At 45.5% G+C, this 20312-nt stretch overlaps 1 protein-coding gene across 7 annotated transcripts in view; it reads right to left on the bottom strand.

The window, feature by feature from the left end:
* The window catches only part of ITSN2 (intersectin 2), a 2589317-nt gene that overhangs the window by 1766020 nt on the left and 802985 nt on the right, over positions 1–20312 (bottom strand). For all 7 annotated transcript variants that reach the window (XM_069605851.1, XM_069605856.1, XM_069605854.1 and 4 more), the window contains one exon: positions 2932–3081. In XM_069605851.1, coding sequence (XP_069461952.1) covers positions 2932–3081 — 150 coding nt within the window. The remainder of the gene's footprint in view (positions 1–2931; positions 3082–20312) is intronic.

Raw genomic sequence — 20312 nt, 5'->3', positions numbered from 1 at the left:
TGCGAGTGCTACGCTGGCAACAACACAGAAAAGAAAACAACAGAGACCAGAGCTGGAGGTCTAACGGGGCCGGCCTCCTAAGATGTGCACCGCCTGCGCCCCTGGGACCAGAAGAGACTTATGCAAGATCCACAAACCACAATTTGGACTAGGCTTACCTTTCGGTTAGCCATTCAGAGAGCCCCTAACACAAGCTTGTACAATACACAATGTTGAGTGCCATTGCTGCCTTACTACGGTGCTGTGTGAGGAAAGGGGTGGTGCTTAAATCACTATTTAAAAATGTCTTTGTAACACCTGGGTAAGGAGGGCCCGATTAGATAGGGATAGACCACCAAACATACGAAGGTGAGGGGGGATAAAAAGCCCCCAGGAAACAGGAAGATTTTCAAGTGTGGTCACAGGAAGTGGAGGGCCAAGAGACCAGCAGGAGGACAGATGGTGGAGAAGATTGTAGAAGTGTTTTTGGAGCATGTGAGGCATTGGTTTGTGAATGCAAGCATTACTCTGTTCTGAGTGTGCTTGACAGAGTGGTAAGTGTGTTTAGAAGAGAGTGGATGTGAAGAAAATGTGTGAGTGAAAGGTGGGTGTTGAGTAGAAGGTTGGAGGAGTAGTATAGTGGAGGAGGGGGTAGTAGTGTGGAGGAGCGTGTAGAAACATGAAGAGTACAAGTCTGGAAGAAGGATTAAAAGTGTGCAGAAGGGATTAGAAGTGTTGATATTGATATTTTATTTCTATCGCGCTCGTACACAAGTGTTTCAGGGTGCGACAAGGCAAGGGAGGGGAACAGGGGAGAACAAAACAATGATCTTACTAGGCCCAGTGACACTGAAAAAGCGCAAGTACGAGAGAAGGGAGTAGAAGGGTGGAGGAGGGAGTAGGAATATAGGGGGAAAATAATAGAAACATCAAAGGGTGGTGTTGGGGCAAGTAGGAGTGAGGGACATCAGAGGGACCGAAGAGGAAGACACAGGTAGTAGGGAGTGAAGGTGGGTGGAGTAGGAGAGTAGTAAGAGGAGAATATCAGAGGAAGAAGGAGGGTGAAGAATAGGTGAGCATGACTGGAGGCAGAGCAACTCTAGCAGACTATTAACCACTGGATAGTGTAGGGTCAGTTGGAAGTCACACAGGCAGGCTAGTTGCATAAGGCACTGGCCTTTACATTCTCCCTTCCAGCGCAAGGTATAGTTTATTTAGACAGTAAGAAGAAACATTCAGTATATGTTAACCTGGGGAATAGAGAAGCCTAGGTTAGGGTGGTATTCGTGCAAATAGGCAAGGGAGAGGAACGGCCCTAAAGCCCTACCTGATATTGAGAAACAAAAACATGAACCGTCTCTGGGTGGGTGTTGGCGTGGTAATTGAGCCAACTATGATATTCGATTGTCAAAAGTGATAACGATATGATAGTTTATTTCAATCGCGCCCGTACACAAGTGATAACGATACAACGTGAAAGGCACAGTCTTATGCACCAGATACATGTACCATATGTTACATACTTTCTCAGGTGCCCAAGTATGTCAAATTCATAAATTGATTCAAATTTGTCGTTACTGCCATTAAATGATGTACACAGCCTCATATACACAAGTACAGCCATCTAATCCCAGATAGACGTGTCATTTGCTAGATACAGCCTCAAGTGCACAGGTAATGACACCATATGGAAAAGTTCAGCCTCATATTACAGGATGTGCTGCCCTGAAGCACACATCGTATAGGACGCATTCCTTTGATTTCTGGAAGAGGAGGCCAGCAATGGAAGCACCCCTGCTCTTGCACCAGCTGCTAGTGCTAGATGGGCTCTTTTCACATGTTTAGGCACCTGTCCATGTTGTGCCTCCTGCTCGGCACCGGGCAGGAATACAGCAATAGAGAAGGACACACTAATCATTAGCAATAATGATATTTTCCCAAGTTCCTTCCTTCTACTCCCTCAATATGTTGCCAAAGGCAAAGGGGTTTCAAGGTTTTCTAAATAAACTAAAGGTTTGGGGACAGGGTTTCTTCGTGCCAGTCTTTGTTCCTACAGAATCTTGTTTTATTGACATGGTAGTAAGAGGTGAGAATTTCTTCTATTTCCTCTCCTTCAATTGCTGTAGAACTACAGAAGGAGAAAATGTAGGAATTGCATAATTGTGAGATTGTTTTTTAAGGGTGCCAGGGTCTTTTGAATTGTAATAGCCATTAGAAAGTGCAGGTGGCAGGGTATAAGACCGACGTTGTAAAGGTTAAAAGCTCTTTGGCTGTTAACATTTTGGTCCAGAAATCCCAAACTGCTCATAATTATCTTTCCTTATATTTGCTTCTGCCCATAAGGAACATACATTTACTTCTAGATAGCACCTTTATTGAAAATATCTGTACAGTTTAGTTACCCAAATATCTATTTTTTTTTTACATCTCTTTCGATACTTGGTGATCTGTTTTTTTCAAAACTCAGTGTTCTACTCACATTAAGCTTTAGCTCTCATGATAGTAAAACTAATACATTCACAAGCATTATCCCTTATTTATAGCATTTCTGAAAAGGTCTCAATTAGTATCCCTTCTGGCAGCAGTCTATGTCTTGGTGTAGTCCAGTTTCCTTGGCACAGTAAAATAAAATGTGAGTTTGCGGGGCTTGTCTGCAAAGTGATCGGGTTTTCATTCACTGTGGAATTACATCTGCCAACTGTTTGTTGTTCTGACATTGTAATTAGCTATCAAACGACCAACAGCAAACACATTAGCGTAGGTAGGATTGCATAAAATTCGGTATTACTGGAGTTTGAAACTGTGATGATTCTGATTAGTATTTGCACTTCAAAACAGTGTTGTCAAAAAAGTCTTGATATAAACTAAGTACAAATATATTTGTATGAAGACATCCATACAAAAGCTATGGTACCCAAAACGTGGTACATTTGTAATCTACTTGTGCCTTACAAGTGCTTCCAATTCGAGCTGAAGACTTTTCTTTTTAGACTTTAACTTGACAATATCTTCTTGTTCCCTGTTCCGCTGATTTAAAAGTTCTTGACGACGAATCCTTTCCCATTCTTGCTGCCGTTGACGCTCAAGCTCTTGCTTTGCAGCCTACAAAAAAAACAAAAAAAAGACAGCAGCGTATATTCAAAATCAAATTTATAATTTCAATAAATGCATAGGAGCAAAGGTACAGAGACTTTGTTCAACCATGTTAAATGACAAATTGCTTCCCTACTGCAATATTCTTTCTGATGCTACACTTCATCCTCATCTTCGAAATAACCATCAGACACAGCCTGATCCAGAAAATGTTAAGATAAGCACCAGGTGACGCAGTGCAGCTCAGAGGTTATCGGCATCAGGTCCCATTTGCACAAGGAGTGATGTCACCCCTATACATAAACACTGGGCAGCCATAACCATCTTCCTCATGTCAACACTTTTTACTACGTTGCAATTGAAAGGAATGGTAGAACTACCTCCTATTAAGAAGCGAAACTTTAAACATTCCAAACCTAGCAATTCGAAAACTAATTTAGTAGGATAGCCAGGAGGGGTGCTGAGAAACCTGTGGGAGGAATCACCTTATCCAGCAGAAAAGAACACTACCAGGGGGAACATTCCTCCTACAGAATGTTCATCTTTGAAAGACTCACAAAGCCATGCCAGAAGAAAAATCGGGACGTGGGAAAAGGAAGAAAATGTAAATTTTAAAGCAGGACCTTTTGCAAAACGGACCTCGCCATTCTCACATACATCATCACTAGTCAGGGAGACCAGACATGTAAATGTATGGAAAGGGGCCCATGTTGTATACTGACAGATTTGCAGCAATGCAAACAAATGTAGCAGCTTGGCCTCTAATTGAATAAGCATGACATCCTTCAGGTACTTCTTTGTGTGCAAGCTCGCAGCACATCTTGATGCCAATTAGCCATGTAGAGTTGGTCTGCTTGATCATGGATTTTTCTTTTGTAGGGCCAGCGAAAATGACAAATAGCTGGTTGCCAATCTGGTATTATTTCGCCCTGCATAGGTACAATTTCAAGGTCCTTCTGTGGTCCAATATGTGAAACCTTTCCTCCATGTTGTGGGGGGTGGGAGGGAGAAAAATCAGTATGTATTGTGAGAAACCTAAAGGTGTCTCCCTAACTAGTCCCCGGGGATCTGTCATCCAGGTGGCCAGGACACGGCCATCGCTATTGGTTCCAGTTCCTGGGGGTGGATGAGTGAGGGAGGATGGGGTCCTCGGGGAGTGCAAGTGGGACACTGACTGGTGAGACGCGGTATCCCCCTTCTTCCAACATGTTTTCCCCATCCCACCACATAGGATGTTCCGAAACGTGGCCCCGCCCCCTTTCTTACACACAAACCCTTTCGCACATCATGAAAGACAACAGACTAACACCAGAGCCGTTTACCTGACATGTCCCAATACAAGTGTCAGGCAAAGTCAGGTAATTGACCAAAAATCACACACACCTGACGGCCCTTTCCCTTCCCAATGGGGATAAAAGGTGGAGCATGAGAGCAAAGTATGAGCAAGGCAGACCACACAATGACTCAGCTATCCAAGTACGGCAGTTGAAGAGGAGGAGAAAGGCGTCGAGAACCAAAAGGTTAACAAGGAGAGAAGTGACCTTGCCCTTTCTGACCCAAGCTCGCAAAGCCTCCATGGAGGGAATCGTAAGACCGCGAACAATAGCCAGCGTGTGTAGCAGTAGATGTTAACGGTACACAGGGCCCTCCTCCGCTGATAACCAAGCCAAGAGGAGACGCTTGCCACTGTGGTACCGGCCTTGACTCCAGAGACAAGAAAAACCAAGCAGCTCATCTCACCCAGTGAGTCAAAAGGAGAGTCGATGAGAAACCGAACTTTGTTGAACAAAAGTAGCAAACGGCTAATTGAAGAAAAGTTCAAAGAACTGTTAATCCGAGAGGGGAAAACCAGCTGTAGAGGAGTCCGGCACCACATGGGGGTTCACTCACGAAACTCTGGGTGATCACCCTATTGTTGAAACTACAGTTACCAGAAGGCCTTGGGAATGGGGCAAAAAAGGGGTCAAAGTGGTCAAACAGGGGTCTGGCAAAATCCTTTGTACAGTTCAAAGTCTTTGACCCACAGAAAAGTGTAAAGCTAAGGGAAGTGAATCCTGCATCATAAGAAAGTGGAAGAAATTGTGTGTAATTGGCAAGAGTGAACCCGATGGAGGGATGCTGATGGAAAGGTGCGAATTCTAAAGCCTGGATGAACATTGTGTTGACACGAGTGAAACTGTTAGAGGGCCACAATGAGCTGTTTAAAAAGGCATTAAGAGTTGTGAATGAAAGAAAAGCCATAGTGAACCCGACAGAGAGAGGCTGACTCTCAACAGGGGTCGGAGCCCGGAAGAGGGAGATCCAGGGGTGAAAAGTCATCACCCAACGTCCATTTAAAAAGGAACTTTGATTTGTTATTTTGAATACATCAGCTCCTCGAAGGCAAGAGACTTAAGAGAAAAGAGACTTGACCATCGACTGTTCTGATAGCTAAGAACGGAACTGTTGCCTCGTGCTGGGAAAGCTCAAGAGTGTACGGTGCACAGGAGTCTCACCTTGTCCTGTGCTCAAAACGTGGGAAGGGAGACCCCTGGCTACCCCATCCTGACTTACCATTTGTGAATACTTCTATTCTTTCTTGTGAATCCTATCCCACACCCTTCTGTATTTAGTAGTAAGAACTGGCAATAGGTTTCTTTAGTATATGCCCTTTTATTTGACAAGACGCCACTATTTTTCATTTGATGGTCGTAAGCTTGCTCCCATCTTAGCTTTAGGTTCAGAGGCATTTTTCCAACCTGCATATCCAGTTTAATAAACACCCTTGTACTGTGATCACTTGTGTCTGTCATTACTGTTGCCACCATGAGTTCCTTACAGTATATTCTGCTGCAAGTGATGCTGCATTAGACAGAAAGTAAGCTTCACCCAAAGGATAACCTTTTCCTGTTGGAAATGAAAGAACGATGTAGAAATCAAAAGAGCTTGCAATTCAAATAACCTTCGGACCGATGCCAGGATCGCCTGAAATGTAACCTTTAAAGAGAGAAACCGAAAGGGGTTGTCACTAACAAAAACATTATACCCAAATTCAGATCCCGGGGGAAACCACAAAAGATGTTGGTGTAATGCATTAGCTAATGCTTTTTAGAATGTTAAGACCTTAGGTGCTCCAAAGCAGGAAACTTTGCTCACTGGTCCTCTTGAACACAGAAAAGACTGCCAAATAACCTTACATTGTTTGAATGTTGATGCCCGACAAGACTAAAGATAAAAACAACTTTAAACCCAAATAACGGCACCAACTTGCGAACTTGAGCTGGCAACAAGCATGGATGACCATGTGGACTGGTGCCCTGCAGAAAGAATCAAATAAATAACCTCCTCAGAGAGATCCCAATCCTTGCACCTCAAACTCAAAATAGCCATACAGTAGCCTCAGGAGAGAGACCCCCGATTTAAACTCCGACCTTGGCCAAAAAAGACTTGCTCACATGACCACCCCAAAAGGGATTCACAGGATGAACATTTTCTGCTGAACTGCAAATCTCCATGAGAAACATATGTTAAACCATGAGTCACATCAAACAAAAGCAATCAACTGTGGGCAGTCACAATGTTGAGAAAGTGAAAGCTATACAGATCTTGAAATAAGAATTAGACTAGACTTGCACAGTCGAAGGCACAAGGCAACTATGCATCATGGTCCAGATCAGAATAAAATGCCTCAAAAACTGAAATTGTTGGGACAAACTCCATCTGAAAGCCTTAATTGAGGGAAGGGAAGCATAAAATGTTAACACCCGGATGCAGATTTGTTTTTACACCTATAAGGATATCTCACGCTGAATAAACGTGGTTTCTAAAATGTTCATGAAGAAGATTTAATTGGTGGTTTAGGTAGGTCAGCTGACATGTGTTTCGACCCATGCAGGTCTTCATCAAGGCTGAATCAATACAAGAGTTGGTAAAATACATATCAGAAGAGATGTGTTTTGTATTTTTAAAAAGCAAGACATTTAGGATTGTTATCTCACAATCCAAACCATGGTTTGTAAGGTGCCCAAAACATAAAAGTGGTGGTATAATGAGAAAACGACAAACAAGAAATTGAACTCTTCTACTCGGTCTCAGTAAAGTCCCAGAACGTAGGGAGAAGATAAACTCTCTTACTGATCTGTCGAAGGACCTGCTTTCTCTAATGGAGTGCCCCCTTGCATTCATCTTCAACTTCTGCGAGTGAAAGATCTGGGGATTAAGAGTTTCTCCAATCAAGAAGGCTTTGCAAAAGTGAAAGACTATTAAGAACCAAGAGACGAAATCAAAGAACAATATAAACCAGACGCAAAAACATCTCTGAAACTTCGTATGAATCCTAATATTCATGAATCTCTGGCTAATGCTAAATCTAGTAATTTAGCCGTAGGGGTGTACAAAGTGAAATTAACTAAGGAAGTGGTGCAGGATAGTTTTTCGGAGGGTGAGGATGAAGGGGGAGATGGTATCTTAGACCATCTAATTAGCCCCGATTGTGTGTTACTTCTTTTTCCCGCTGAGGTCTGTGGCTACGCAGTACGATGTGGGTCTCGGAAATGGGGTGCCATCTATGGGTTCACTTAACGAAAACCATTTGGTGCAAGTAAATGATGGGGCGATAGATGTTCTATCCATTCCTGCCCGCCACTCTTAAATCTACCAAGTATATTTCTATTGAACATGATCAGGCTAAGGATGTTGTGAATGGCTATAAGAAATAAGTCAGGGAGGAGGTGGGATGATCATGCTAATTCTGCCCCGACAACAACCTTTAGTATTCTGGGGGCAGGGGAGATCTCCTATCAAGGGACTCTAATTTGAGGAAATTGGAGAGCAGGCAGGGAACAATTACTGCTATCACTCACCCTGATAAATTAATTTTGGAGAATATATTTAAGGAAGATGATTGTCTGTTGTTAAATAGAACTTAAGTGCAATCTCTACAAAAGACTTTGAGACCAATATGGTTAATAAGCATTGAGTGAAAAAATGTGTATGACCTAATCCTGAGGGAAGCTCATTCCTTGAGACTGTTGGGTTTCACTAATTCTGTAATGAACCGGGAATTGGAAAAAATGTAACATTTTGAGTGGAGTTAAGCCCCCCTGAACGAGGTAAGGAGACAGTTATCTCGGTGGTTGGACCAGATATGAATTCCAAAGATGTGAATTTCTAAAGAAATTATTCCTGGAAAGTTGGGGAAAATCAAGATTGGTCTTAGGTGTCGGGCTCTTTAATGCACCAGAAACAAAGGCAATCCTCCAGGAACCGCCTTTAGTCAGAAATGCTGCTTGGATCTAGTATCATGGAATACAAGAGGCCTCCATGTATGTGTGTTGTGATGTTAGAACGTTAACCGCTTTTGAAGTTTGCTACTAACTGCACTTAATCAGGGAGTCTATTCACAATAGTTGTATTAACATCATTCTCCTCCATCGTCCTCCAGAGTACAAGCCAACTTCAATGATGAAATTGTGCAGTTACTAGGTCCATTAAATAGACCCAATTGCACAACTTTTCTCTTAGGCGACTTGCATCACTGGTGAGGTAACATCGCGGATAAGAACACTGTCATTCCAGAACAAAAACAAACATTGAGTTCAGAGTTCACAACAGTGAACCCACATTTAACAAGGGGAATACCTTGGATTGGGTGGCATCACAGAATTTGGATATCGACCTCATTAGTACCAAACCATGTATCTGGTCCGACCACTTTTTTTATTGAGTTTCACATATTGCTCCATGACATGCCAAAAAAGCAAGTGAATGCCCCTAAATGTGTTCTTAGTCGGAATTACAAGAAAATTCAAGCTTCAGATCTACGGGAATGTATTATTAATCTACTGGCATCCACTCTAGACTCCGACTCTGCATGCATTCTAGCTACAGCACACAGAACTTCGCATTGCCCCTATGAAGAAGAACATAGTAATGGATGGTATCTGTCACAAAGCTTGGTTCACACCAGACCTCGATATCCTTAAAAAGAAAGAGGCAAGTGTAACAGAAGTGGCAGAAAACCACCTCAGATGCACTTAAAACAGTTAGGAAAAATTATGAGAATTCACATAAATTGTCTATTTACCAGACTAAGAAAAATTACTTCAATGAGCAAATGGACAATGCCGGGAAAAACATCAAAAAGCTCTTCGAAATACAAAAAACAGAAACTTAAAGCACAAGCTTTGGTGGATAAAATCACTACAGCACGAGAAAAAATGAAAAAGACCAAGTTATCTAGTTATTGATTCTTGTACAGATTAATGTGATTGACTCACTAGGCTACCATCAAGATTTGTAAGCAAAAGTTGAACTCCCCAGAATTTACATTAAGAACCATTTCAGTGATTGAAACGGAAAACACTTGGGTGACATGCACCCCACCCCTTGTTTTGGAGAGGTTATTCCTTCCAAAATGGTTCTAGAAAACAAAAACGTAAAATCTTGTACGTTATGCAGGTGGATCTTTCATTCACAACAGTTCCAGACTCCATAAAAGAATTTACAGTTACCCCATTAATAAAAAGGTGGTATTCAACCCGAAAGAAGCAAAGAATCTTGGGCCTATTACTAATACCTACTTCCTATTAAAAACAGTTGACAAAATAGCCAAGGCCCAATTTCAAGAATATCTAGACTCTGCTTCCAAGTTGCATGTAAGGCAATCGGGTTTCCGTACAGGAGATAGTACTCTGCTAGATCTTCAAACACACATGCTTGATATTTTGGACAAACGCAAAACCGGACTGCTGGTACTATTGGACTTATTTGTAGTCTTTGACCTCCTAGATCACGAGCGACTTTTAAACATCCTTGCCTCTGTATGCAACTGCTCACAGGACGCCATGTGCTGGATACGCTATTTTCTAAATAATCTGAGGTCTATGGTGCGCTGGGGTGATGCCACCTCAGACCCTGCCCCCATATTCTGTGGAGTATCTCTAATTCCCTGCTCGTCACCAGCATTATATATCCAAATAAAGCTGCTCTGTGATCCTATAACTGAGATGGGTGTGCATTCCACCAATTACGCTGTTGACACGCAGCTATTACTTGAGCTTGACGGAGTCTACAAAATGGACACTATTAATCTTGCCCGTACATACAAAGCTATCAACCACTGGATGTTTACACATTGGATGTGCCTCAACAACTCCAAACCATAGCTCTTAATCTTTGGTTCATCCCAGGCTCGAGCTAAATTCGATCCAAGATGCTCCAGTTTCGACATTGAGGATTTTAACAGCCAAACACTTGAACAAGTAAAAACTCTTGGCGTCCATTTAGAATCCTCAATTGGCGCAGATGTAAATGCTCACCAAGTGGCAAAGAATTGTCAATACCACATTAGGCTTCTCCGGCATATTAAACCTTTTGTCTCTGAAAAGAACAGTGTCACCCAAGCTATTATTTTGGTGAGGATTGATTACTATAACGCACTCTTAGCAGTTCCAAGTAAAAGTTGTCTTCACAGGCTTCAATTTCTACAAAATTATGCTATTCGCATAGGGAAAGATGTTCCCAGGAAAGACCATATTTCCACTATTACAAAAGACATGCATTGGCTTCCAGTGGCCACACAAATGCAATTTAAGGTGGCAACTTTAGTACACAAATGCCTGTATGGCCAAGCCCAAATCTATCTTCACGAAAGGTTGGCTAAATAGGAGTCCAAGAGGGCTCTACAATCACTCAACACTAGTCTTTGCTTCCGAAGATTCAGATGGACAAATGGAGAAGGAAGATCCTTTCCAGTCCTTGTAGCGTCTACTTGCAATGCCCTGCCTTTGAATATATAACAGGAAACAAATCCCCTTTTCTTTCGTAAACTTTTGAAAAGTAAATTGCCCACCGGATGCCCGTGCTTCATCTTTTTCTTGACGTTCCTATTTCATGCGTTTTCATGTGCTCTGATGCGGTGAGTTATATATGGGATACATTACTCACCGTAATCATATTTCTGATGCTTGTATCTGCTTAGATTCACACGCTATGCATAGGCCGACATCTAGTGGAAGCTGCAGAGTATTAGAGTTGTTGTTTTCGAAACTCGAAAGGGACGTCGACAGGGAATGCCAGTAATACTATCCCTAGTGTGACGTCTACTGTACCCATGGTGCTTCACGCGTCGTGGTCCCTCAGATTGTTTTGTTTCTGACATGAGGTTGCATGAAGTGTAGCGCAAGTACAGATGTAGTAAAGCAGACTCTGTATGAGATAAAGCCAAAAAACATCTATGCACCTTCTACCCGAAGGGGAGGAAAGGTGGGCGCATGTGAATCTAAGCAGATACAAGCATCAGAAATATGATTACGGTGAGTAATGTATCCCTTCTGAGGCTTGTGGAATCTGCTTAGACCACATGCTATGCATAGGGATTAGCAAGCAGTGTTTGGAGAAGGTGGTGGGTTGTGAGAAGGTACAGCGGCAAACAGATGTTTTAGCGCCGCTTGTCCCACCAGAGAATCTGCTTTAGAGCGAGTGTCAATGCAGTAGTGTTGAGTAAAAGTGTGGACTGGGCTTCATGTAGCTGCTTTGCAAATGGCGTCCAGCGGGACGTTTGCGATAAAAGCCAAGGTAGCTCTTGTAACTCTAGTGGAGTCAGGGTTCCATGTAATAAAGTCCCAACAAAAATGTTGCCTGACCAAAAGAGTCACCTTTTTTGCAGAAACATTATTAAATTGAACATGCAACCCCTGTTTTAAAAAATGTTTTTTTAAATGGGATTAGGGGACATCCCTGCAACCCGTCCCCATACATAATGTCACCATATGTAATGTCGCCAATGGTTTTGCCCGGCGACATTATGTATGGGGACATTATTACCTGATACCGGAGTGAGCTCTTGGTGTGAAAGGAACTATTTTGCTTGATAGAGAGTAGCAAAGCTGTATGCATCTGAATATCCATCTGGAGATAGCATTTTTGGAAATGTGGTCTCCTTCTCTGCCTGGAGCTATGGAGGCAAACAGTTGGTCTGTTTGCCATATCGGTCTGGTCTTGTTTACATAGTAAAGGACCGCCCTACTTACATCTAGTGTATGGAGTTTTTCTCAGCTGAGCTTGATGGATTTTGTAAAAAAGCTGGTAGTTCGATTGTCTGATTGACATGGAACTTTGAAATGAACTTAGGTGAAAACCTAGGGTGTGTTCTTAATACCAACTTGTCTTTGCAGATAAAGAAAGGGCTTTGCACTGACCAAGCTTGCAGTTCACCGACTCTCCTTATGGAGGTGATAGCCACCAGGAAAGCTGTTTTATACGGGAGATGTCCCATGAGTTTATCAAGTACTACATTGAGGTCCCAGCCTGGCGTTGGGTTTGAAATAGGAGGGTGGAGTCTTTTCAATCCCTCCATGAATGCCTTAATGACAGGGATTTTCCACCAGGACACCTCACTTTTCAAAGTGGTGTATATGGATAGAGCCACTAGGTGAACCTTGATGGAGTTAAATACTAGCCCTAGTCTAGAACGTGTAGCATGCAATGAGGAATTTGTGATGTAGTACATTCTATCTGGTTTATTTGTTATGACTAGCACCAAATTACAAATCTCTTCCACTTGTTAAAATAGCAGTGTCTAGTGTTTGGCTTACGTGCCTCTTTGATGATTTCCATACACCTTTGAGGTCGATTTAGATGTCCAAACTCTATGACTTCAGGAGCCAAGCTGCCAAGTTCACAGACTGAGGTTGAGGGTGTAATGTTGTCCCCCTGTACTGTGTGAGCATGTTGAATGGGCAAGGTAGTTTGATCGGTTTGCACATCGCCAGTTTTCGCAGATGTGGCTACCAAGGGCCACACAGGACCAACTAGGAATAGTGTCATCTGTTCTTTGTGAATCTTGTTCACCACCTTGCTCATTAGTGGAGGTTGGGCAAAAGCATAAGCAAATTTCCCTGACCTGTTCATCCACAGGGTGTTCCCCTTGGAGTTGTACTGGGGAAACCTGGATGCGCAGTCTGGGCATTGTTTGTTTTCTTTTGTTGTGAAACAAATCGAACGGGGATAGCCCCATTGTGTGAAAATGTAGTCTACAATATTTTTGTCGAGCTGCCACTCATGCTCTTCTGGTAGAGGATCTCTGCTTAGTGAGTCCGCCAGAGTATTGAGTTCCCCTGGAACGTGTTGTGATGTTAGGAACATGCCCCACTTGAGTGCCCACTTCCATATTTTTTGTGCTTGCCTGGACAGACTTGGAGAATGTGTGCCCCCCCTGCTTGTTTATATAAAACATCACAGTGGTGCTGTCTGTGAGAATGTGTACTATCTGATTTGTCAGTTGTGCTTGGAAGGCTTATAACGCTTTGCGCACTGCTAGAAGTTCCAGCAGATTGATGTGGTTCTGTGCTGTGATTTGAGTCCACAGACCATGCGCCTTGAGATGAAGGTAATGGACCCTCCACCCGATGAGTGATGCGTCTCTTGTGACAATTGCTTGCACCGCTGGGTTGTGGAAGGCTTTCCCTTCAATCGGTTTTCCTTGGTACACCAGCGAATAGCTTGGACTAGGGTTGGCATAACGACTACTAGATCGTCCCACTGACCACTTGCCTGAGACCACTGTTTCGCCAACCACACTTGCATTGGGCTCATGAACAGACACGCGTGTGAAACCAGGTAACGCGTGTCTGTTCACTAGGTTTCCCTAATAACTTTAGGATATCATATTCTTCTTTGGCGCTCTTTAGGGCGTCTTCTACTGCCTTGCCGAACAACACGTTTGGCTCTATGGGCATATTAAGGAGTTTAGCCTGTGTCACAAGCTTAAACCCAGACTGGCTTAGCCACGCGTGGCATTTGATTAACGTGCCCTCAGCTATTATTCTCCCTGCCTTATCTGCTGCATCTAGGTTGTTCTTAAAGATACAGTTTGCAACAGCTTTTCCTTCTGCAATGGAGAGTGACAGTTGTGTCTTCAGGGGCTCTGGGGCTGAAGCTTTCTGTTCAGCCAACTCATCCACCTTATGGCAGTTGTAGCTGGCTAGTAAGGTGGTGTTATTGGCGATTCTCGCCTGGTAAGCTGCCGAAGATACTACTTTCCTACCAAAAGTATAAATCTTCTTACTTTCTTTATCCAGGAGCGCTTCTCAAGAAGCCAGTGGTGTCCCCGCTCTTTTTCTAGTGGTTGTAACCACTAAGGAGTCTGGTTTTAATTGGCCCCCGATATACAGGGGGTCAGAGGGAGCAGGTCGGAAGATGTTAGGGAGAATTCTCTGTTTAGGCTGAATTTCCTAACCTAGTGTGTCCCCCAGCAGCTTTGCTGGATTTCTGGAGTTTGGTTTCTTCTCCTGCCAAGAGTGAAACTCTTTTTCTCCCACTTCTGGACATGATTTATGTTGTTCCTTTGACTGTTAATGTGTTTTATGGGCTATGGGGTCCTTTACTCCATAGGATCTCATGTGTTTTTACGATGTGTGTTACACAGCACCCTCTGTGCAGTAACACAGGGGTGTCATAGTGACACCCCACCATAGACTCCATACCCTGGGACTGACTACGGTCTCCCAGGGCATGTAAAGTCACCATTGGCTTTACTAGTCCCAAATTATTAACAGAAACCAGTACAAACCATCATATTGTGGACGTACTGGTCGGGGCAATTCGATTGCCCCGGGGTCTGTTAGTCGAGGGGGCACGTCTCCGACCCCCCTGATCGAGTTTTGGCTGGTGGCAGTGGAAACTACTTTTTATATTCGACCGCGAATATTTCCCTATGGGATTTTCCCATTGTTCGAGGCTACCAACTTTCATTATTTAATTCTCATAGCCTCGAACACACCGCCGGTTTATTTATTCAATATTAATTCGCCGGTTGGTATTTTTTGCCAGGACTCGATTCTAAAATGGCGTTTGTGTTCTCTTCTGTGTCTCCACAGAAGCCTCCAAAAGTGGTGCCACTCTGTCTGGGTACCACAGGGGTTGTGGGAGGGGGTTTAGGCACCCTGGACTGAGTTACCTTTGGTAACTCAAGTCGCACTCTTGTGTGATTGGCCCAAATGGTGAGCCGGCCAGCTCACCACTTAGCATGTTTGATTGACAGCTAGGCTGAGTGAATGGGGGTGTGCTGCATAAAAGCATGGCTTTGGGGACTGGAACTTCAGAAGTCGCCAGAGGACCTGAGAATCCGACGAGGGAGAAGCTGAGCCGACCTACCACGACACCACCGGTGGAGCCCTGCGGAACCGACTCACCACTTCCCGACGGCAGAGATGATCTCCCGGCTGGAGAGGCTTCTTCCCCTGACTGGTGGGCACAACCAGTTTACCTTCTTTCTTCGCACCCCAGACCGGTTTGTGGTCGAACTGCCCGTGCCAAGCACCCCGGCGGCCGGATAGCCACTTACCACTGAACCGCGAATCAACGGACCGCTCCTTGTACCTGAGAAACTCTGCGGCTGGTTTCTTCCCTGGCAGTGCAACGGACTCCTGTCTTCCTCCCCGACGAGATCTTCTCTTCCTCCGGACGAAGCACCGACTTGCAGCCGCTGCCAGGAACAACTGCCCCCGCTGGAGTATTCTCACCACTTTAAGGTACTGTGTCCGCCAGGCCTCCCTTTCTAAAGATTGCTACAAGGTAATAATAACCCCTTAACCTTCTGGACTGGGCTGGCCGCCTTGACCCTCTAACGGGTCTCTTTCTTTGGTCCAACTCTTTTTGAACCTTTTCAAGACTTTTGTGCACTGCCACCGTTTGACCTTGGACACATTTCGTTTTGATCCTCTTAAAGCGGATATGGCCTACTGACTCTAAAACTCACAGTGTTACTTTGCCTTCCTCTCTTGTTGTGTTCGTGAAAAAGTGTTGGGATCTGTTTCAATTTATTCTCTGCTTTTCTCTCCCTTTCTAAAACGAATTATTAGAGTGCCATCTACGTTAAGCGCTCACCGCTGTCTGAAAATAAGTGGGGGCTTTACTTAAGACTTGTCTAATATTCTTTTAAGGGAGTGTATATCTTTTAGTGACCGTGTTTTTGAATTGCTTACTATTAGTGCCTGTGTGTTTTTCTAGATGTAGTTTTAAATAAATAATTATCTCTCTTTTACACCAAGACCTTGTCAGTGTTTACTTGTTCTATTGTGTTCTCTTTTACTATTGTGAATACTCTGTATACTGCCTAACTCTTCTTGAGGGAAGTCTGACTGCTCAGCCACAGCTACCAAGTGAATCTGTGTGGTACAGACTGCTACCAGGTGGGTTTACTGCCAAACACCTGTAGTCCTAAATCTTTTGCAGTGGTCCCAGAGGGAACTGCACAGGTTTCTGCCTAACAGAAGACTTTCTCAATGTTAACAGCGTGTGTTAAACTTGGAGTCACAAGAGAGGGTTGAATTAGCCTCTGTACAGATTGGAGTATGGGAATAAATTGGGTAGAGGACTTTTTATCTCCCAGTATGTTTTCAACAAAGTCTTGGTTTACTTGCGTCTCCTGTGCATCGATTTGAAAATGTTCTGCTGCATTTAGGAGCAGGTCATTGTATTGAATTTGATTGTCGACCCGTGAATCTGCCACCGGTGGGTCCGAGTGATCCGTTAACTGTATGACAGACGTCCTTGTCAGCATCGTAAAACTGGTCAACCATACCCATGTCCCATTTGGTCCTCAGTGTCAGTGTAAGTTCCAGTGTCCTAGAAGTCTTGCATGGAGTCACAATAAGCAAACTGCCCTAAAACCTCCTGAGAGGTGGGTGCTTGTGTGGTGTCGGACCGTGCATTTTTGGTGGGAGGCTTTGTAACTGCTGGTCCTCTACGTGGAGAGCTCTAAAGATTTACCAAGGCCATGGGGTGGTTATCAAAGAAATTGGCTAGTGAAGACATACGTCTCATGACTATCTATTTCCTCTGTAGACCATTGAGCAGAACTTGGGATAATTGGGGGCAAGTGGGGTAGGTGTTGGTTCAGGTGCAGGGGGTTTGTGTCCCATTGCCGCTGAAATGGTGCCCTCCCCGTGGGTCATGGTCTCTGAACTAGAGCCCTTATCCTGTATTTTTGAGGACTTGTTTTTCGATGTCCAACCATTCAATAGTGTGTCAGGGACATGGTTTTTTTTATGAGCTCAGTCATCTTCGAGTTCTGCATCGACTTCGCAGGGTCTGTCGCGTCTTTCGCCGGTCGATTTTCGTCATGCGTGTGGGCCGTTGGCACGTCTTGTGACGTTCAGTAATCGGTCCGATAGCACAGCGAGTAGAGCGTTCGGTTTGACATCCGTGCAAAGCCTGCTGACGCAGGTTCGAATCGCGGCAGGGCAAAATTCTGCCTTTCATCCTTCCAAGGTCGCTAACTGAGCACCACACACAGTGGGTAATAAGCAGCGCTCAGATACCTGAGGGTTCGTAGCGCTATATAAATGCTAAATTATTATTATTATTGGCGTGTGTGGGCTTTGAGCTTTTTGACACAGCGTCAGAACCGGACTTGCCTCTCGATTATGGGAGCCTGTTGAGAGGCGAGCGCAATGGCCCAGAGTACAGGGGACTGTTGGACCTCCCCCTTGATGCCGTGTGTGACCTTCCGCTCGGCATTAAGATTGACTTTAGGCTGTGGGATGTGTGTTTAGCGTGGTGCTGTCTGTTCGTGCCAGTGCCGCCAGGTGTCGTCCACATAGTAGAGCCGCCGGCCTACCTGATGGGGTCGGGGCTTGCACGCGGGCATTCGACAGATCCCGTTCACCTTCCATGTCACTATAGACGTCGATGCTGCCGTCACTGTAGGCTCCCTCAACGTCAACGGCGGCTTCGGCCTGCATGGCGTAGTGGACCCAGCGCTTTGTCTTGCAGTCCGTAAGAGTCTTGGGCTTGAAGAGATTGCAAAATTTGCAGTGGCCTTTGTTATGATCCCTTGGGAGACAAAGGTTGCACTCCCGGTGCAAGTCTTCCCAAGGGAATTCATGGTTGCAGGACTGACAGAATGTTAATAGTCACCGTAGTGACTAATGTACTCTTAGTCCATAGTCCCCTTTCCTTCATACTGTATAGGTGTCCCTCGCGAGGGACGGGAGACGGAACCTTTTTCACCAGAAAAATCTTCTTCCCCTTTAAATTTAGAGGCACGCAGGAGGGCGGCCCAGGGAGCATGCGCTCGCCTGACTCCGCCCACTGGCACCACCCCTCAGTCCCCATTGATGCGTCGACAATATGCAACATTGCCTAATGACACCAGTATTATTAGGGGGGAGGATGGTGGGACGTATGGAGGAAAGGGGACTTAGAGTACGTTAGTCACTACGGTGAGCAACTATTAATTACTCTTACGTCCTGTCCCCTTTCCTTCATACTGTATGGGCGATTACAACTGAGTGTACCCATCGGCTGGAGTGGAGACTCTCCTCAAAACCGTAAAGCCACATCTGACCTAGAGGCGACATCCATACAGTAGTGCTTGCAAAAAGCCGAGGGGGTGGCCCAGGTGGCCGCCCTACTGATGACCTGCCACAGCACAAGGCGTTGGAAGGCAATAACCGTGCTCTTGGCCCTGATAGCATGGGCATGCAAATTGGCCGGAACTGGCTTGCGCTGCCCCTCATAGGCCTCCGTGATGGCCGTGACCTAGAGATGGAAGCCTTGGAAGCCTGGTAACCTGGCCTTGTGCCTCCGAAGGTGACAAAAAGGGTATTCGACTTGCGGAAATCCATGGTCCTGCCCAAGTAATACTTTAGAGCGCGTCCGACATCGAGGCGATGCAAGACTCTCTGAGGTTCGTGTCCTTGGGATTGCAGAAGAAAGTAGGTAGAACAATCTCCTCGTTAAGATGGAAGGCGGACGAGACCTTGGGGAGGAAAGTAGGATGTGTCCGGAGGGCCACCTTGTCCCTGTGAAAAGTGGTGTAGGGCTCTGAGGCCACAAGGGCCTGGATCTTGCTGACCCTGCGAGCTGAGGTGAGGCCCACGAGCAGCGCTGTCTTTAGGGTTACCATCCTGATGTAGCAGACACCGCTGGCTCGATCGCTTTGTGGGCCAATGCGCCCAACACCACATTGAGGTCCCAGACTGGATGCAGCCTCTTTATGGGTGGGTAGAGTATGTGGAGACCAGCCAAGTGTCGCTTGACCACCTGATTACAGGAAGAAAAGAAACCCTCCTCTGAATTTCTGTAGGCACCTATGACCGCCAGGTAAGTGCAGCATGTATCAACTTGCACCCCGGAGTGTGCGAGATGCGCCGAAAAAGAGAGGACATCATCCAAGGAACACTTGAGAGGATCGATCTCCTTAGAGCTGGCCCAATGACAGAATCTAGACCATTTGCTCTTGTATTGGCTCCTGGTAGCCTTGCTTCTGGCGCCCTGTATGATCTCCAGGTTAACCTGCGATAGGTTCAAGTGTTTCAGAGTGACTTGCTCAGGCACCACGCCGCTAGGGCTAGTTTGTGATGAGCAGGGCGGAGAGCCCTGCCCCCCTGCTGAGTCAGGAGGGGAGCAGGACCCAGCAGTAGGTGAATGGGAGGACTGTGACAGGCTGAGCAGCTCAGAGAACCATGGTCTTGCCGGCTACCAGGGAGCTATCAAAATGATGCTGAGGCGAGACGATTGCTTTATCCTATAGATCACCCTCTGCACCAGGGGGGTGGGTGGGAAGGCGTAAGCCCTCATGTAGTTCCACTGTAGCTGGAATGCATCGCCCAAAGAGCCGGGGCCCTTCCGCTGCCAGGAGGCGAACTGCTGGAATTTCTTGTTGTTGTGGGAGGCAAACAGATCCACTTGTGGATGTCCTCATCTGAGGAAGATTTCCTCTAGTAAGAGGTAATTCAATTGCCACTCGTAATGGTCTGCTCCCAGTCTGCTGAGTCTGTCCACCACCAGGTTGCACTCCCCCGGGAGGTGGACAGCCATGAGGTAGATGTTTTCCAGGGCCCATTCCCACATGCTAATCGCGAGGTTGCACAGTGGAGGGAGTCTGGTACCCCCCTGCTTGTTCACATAGTACATGCTGGAGGAGTTGTCCATCTGAATAAGTACTGTCTTGCCCTCTATGAGAGGGAGGAAGGCTTTGAGGGCCAGCCATATGGCCTTCAACTCTAGCCACTTGATGTGGGACTCCTGTTCCTGACTGGTCCAGACTCCATGACACTGGTTGTCCAGAGTGGCTCCCCAGCCCTCCACGGAGGAGTCCGTTGTGACAGTAACCTGAGGGACAGGCTTCCGGAAGGGCCTGCCCCGCCGTAGGTTGAAGTCTGAGGACCACCAGAGGAGGTGCGGATGGAGAGACGTGGGAATATCCACATGCTCCGCTTGGGAGCCCCTCTCTGGATTCCAGGAAGCTGCGA

Source organism: Ambystoma mexicanum, chromosome 4p (assembly GCF_040938575.1).
Source record: "Ambystoma mexicanum isolate Mex_15411 chromosome 4p, UKY_AmexF1_1, whole genome shotgun sequence".
Lineage (NCBI taxonomy): Eukaryota > Metazoa > Chordata > Amphibia > Caudata > Ambystomatidae > Ambystoma > Ambystoma mexicanum.
Note: the sequence above shows the minus strand (reverse complement) of the source record. Positions and strands in the feature narration are given on the sequence as shown.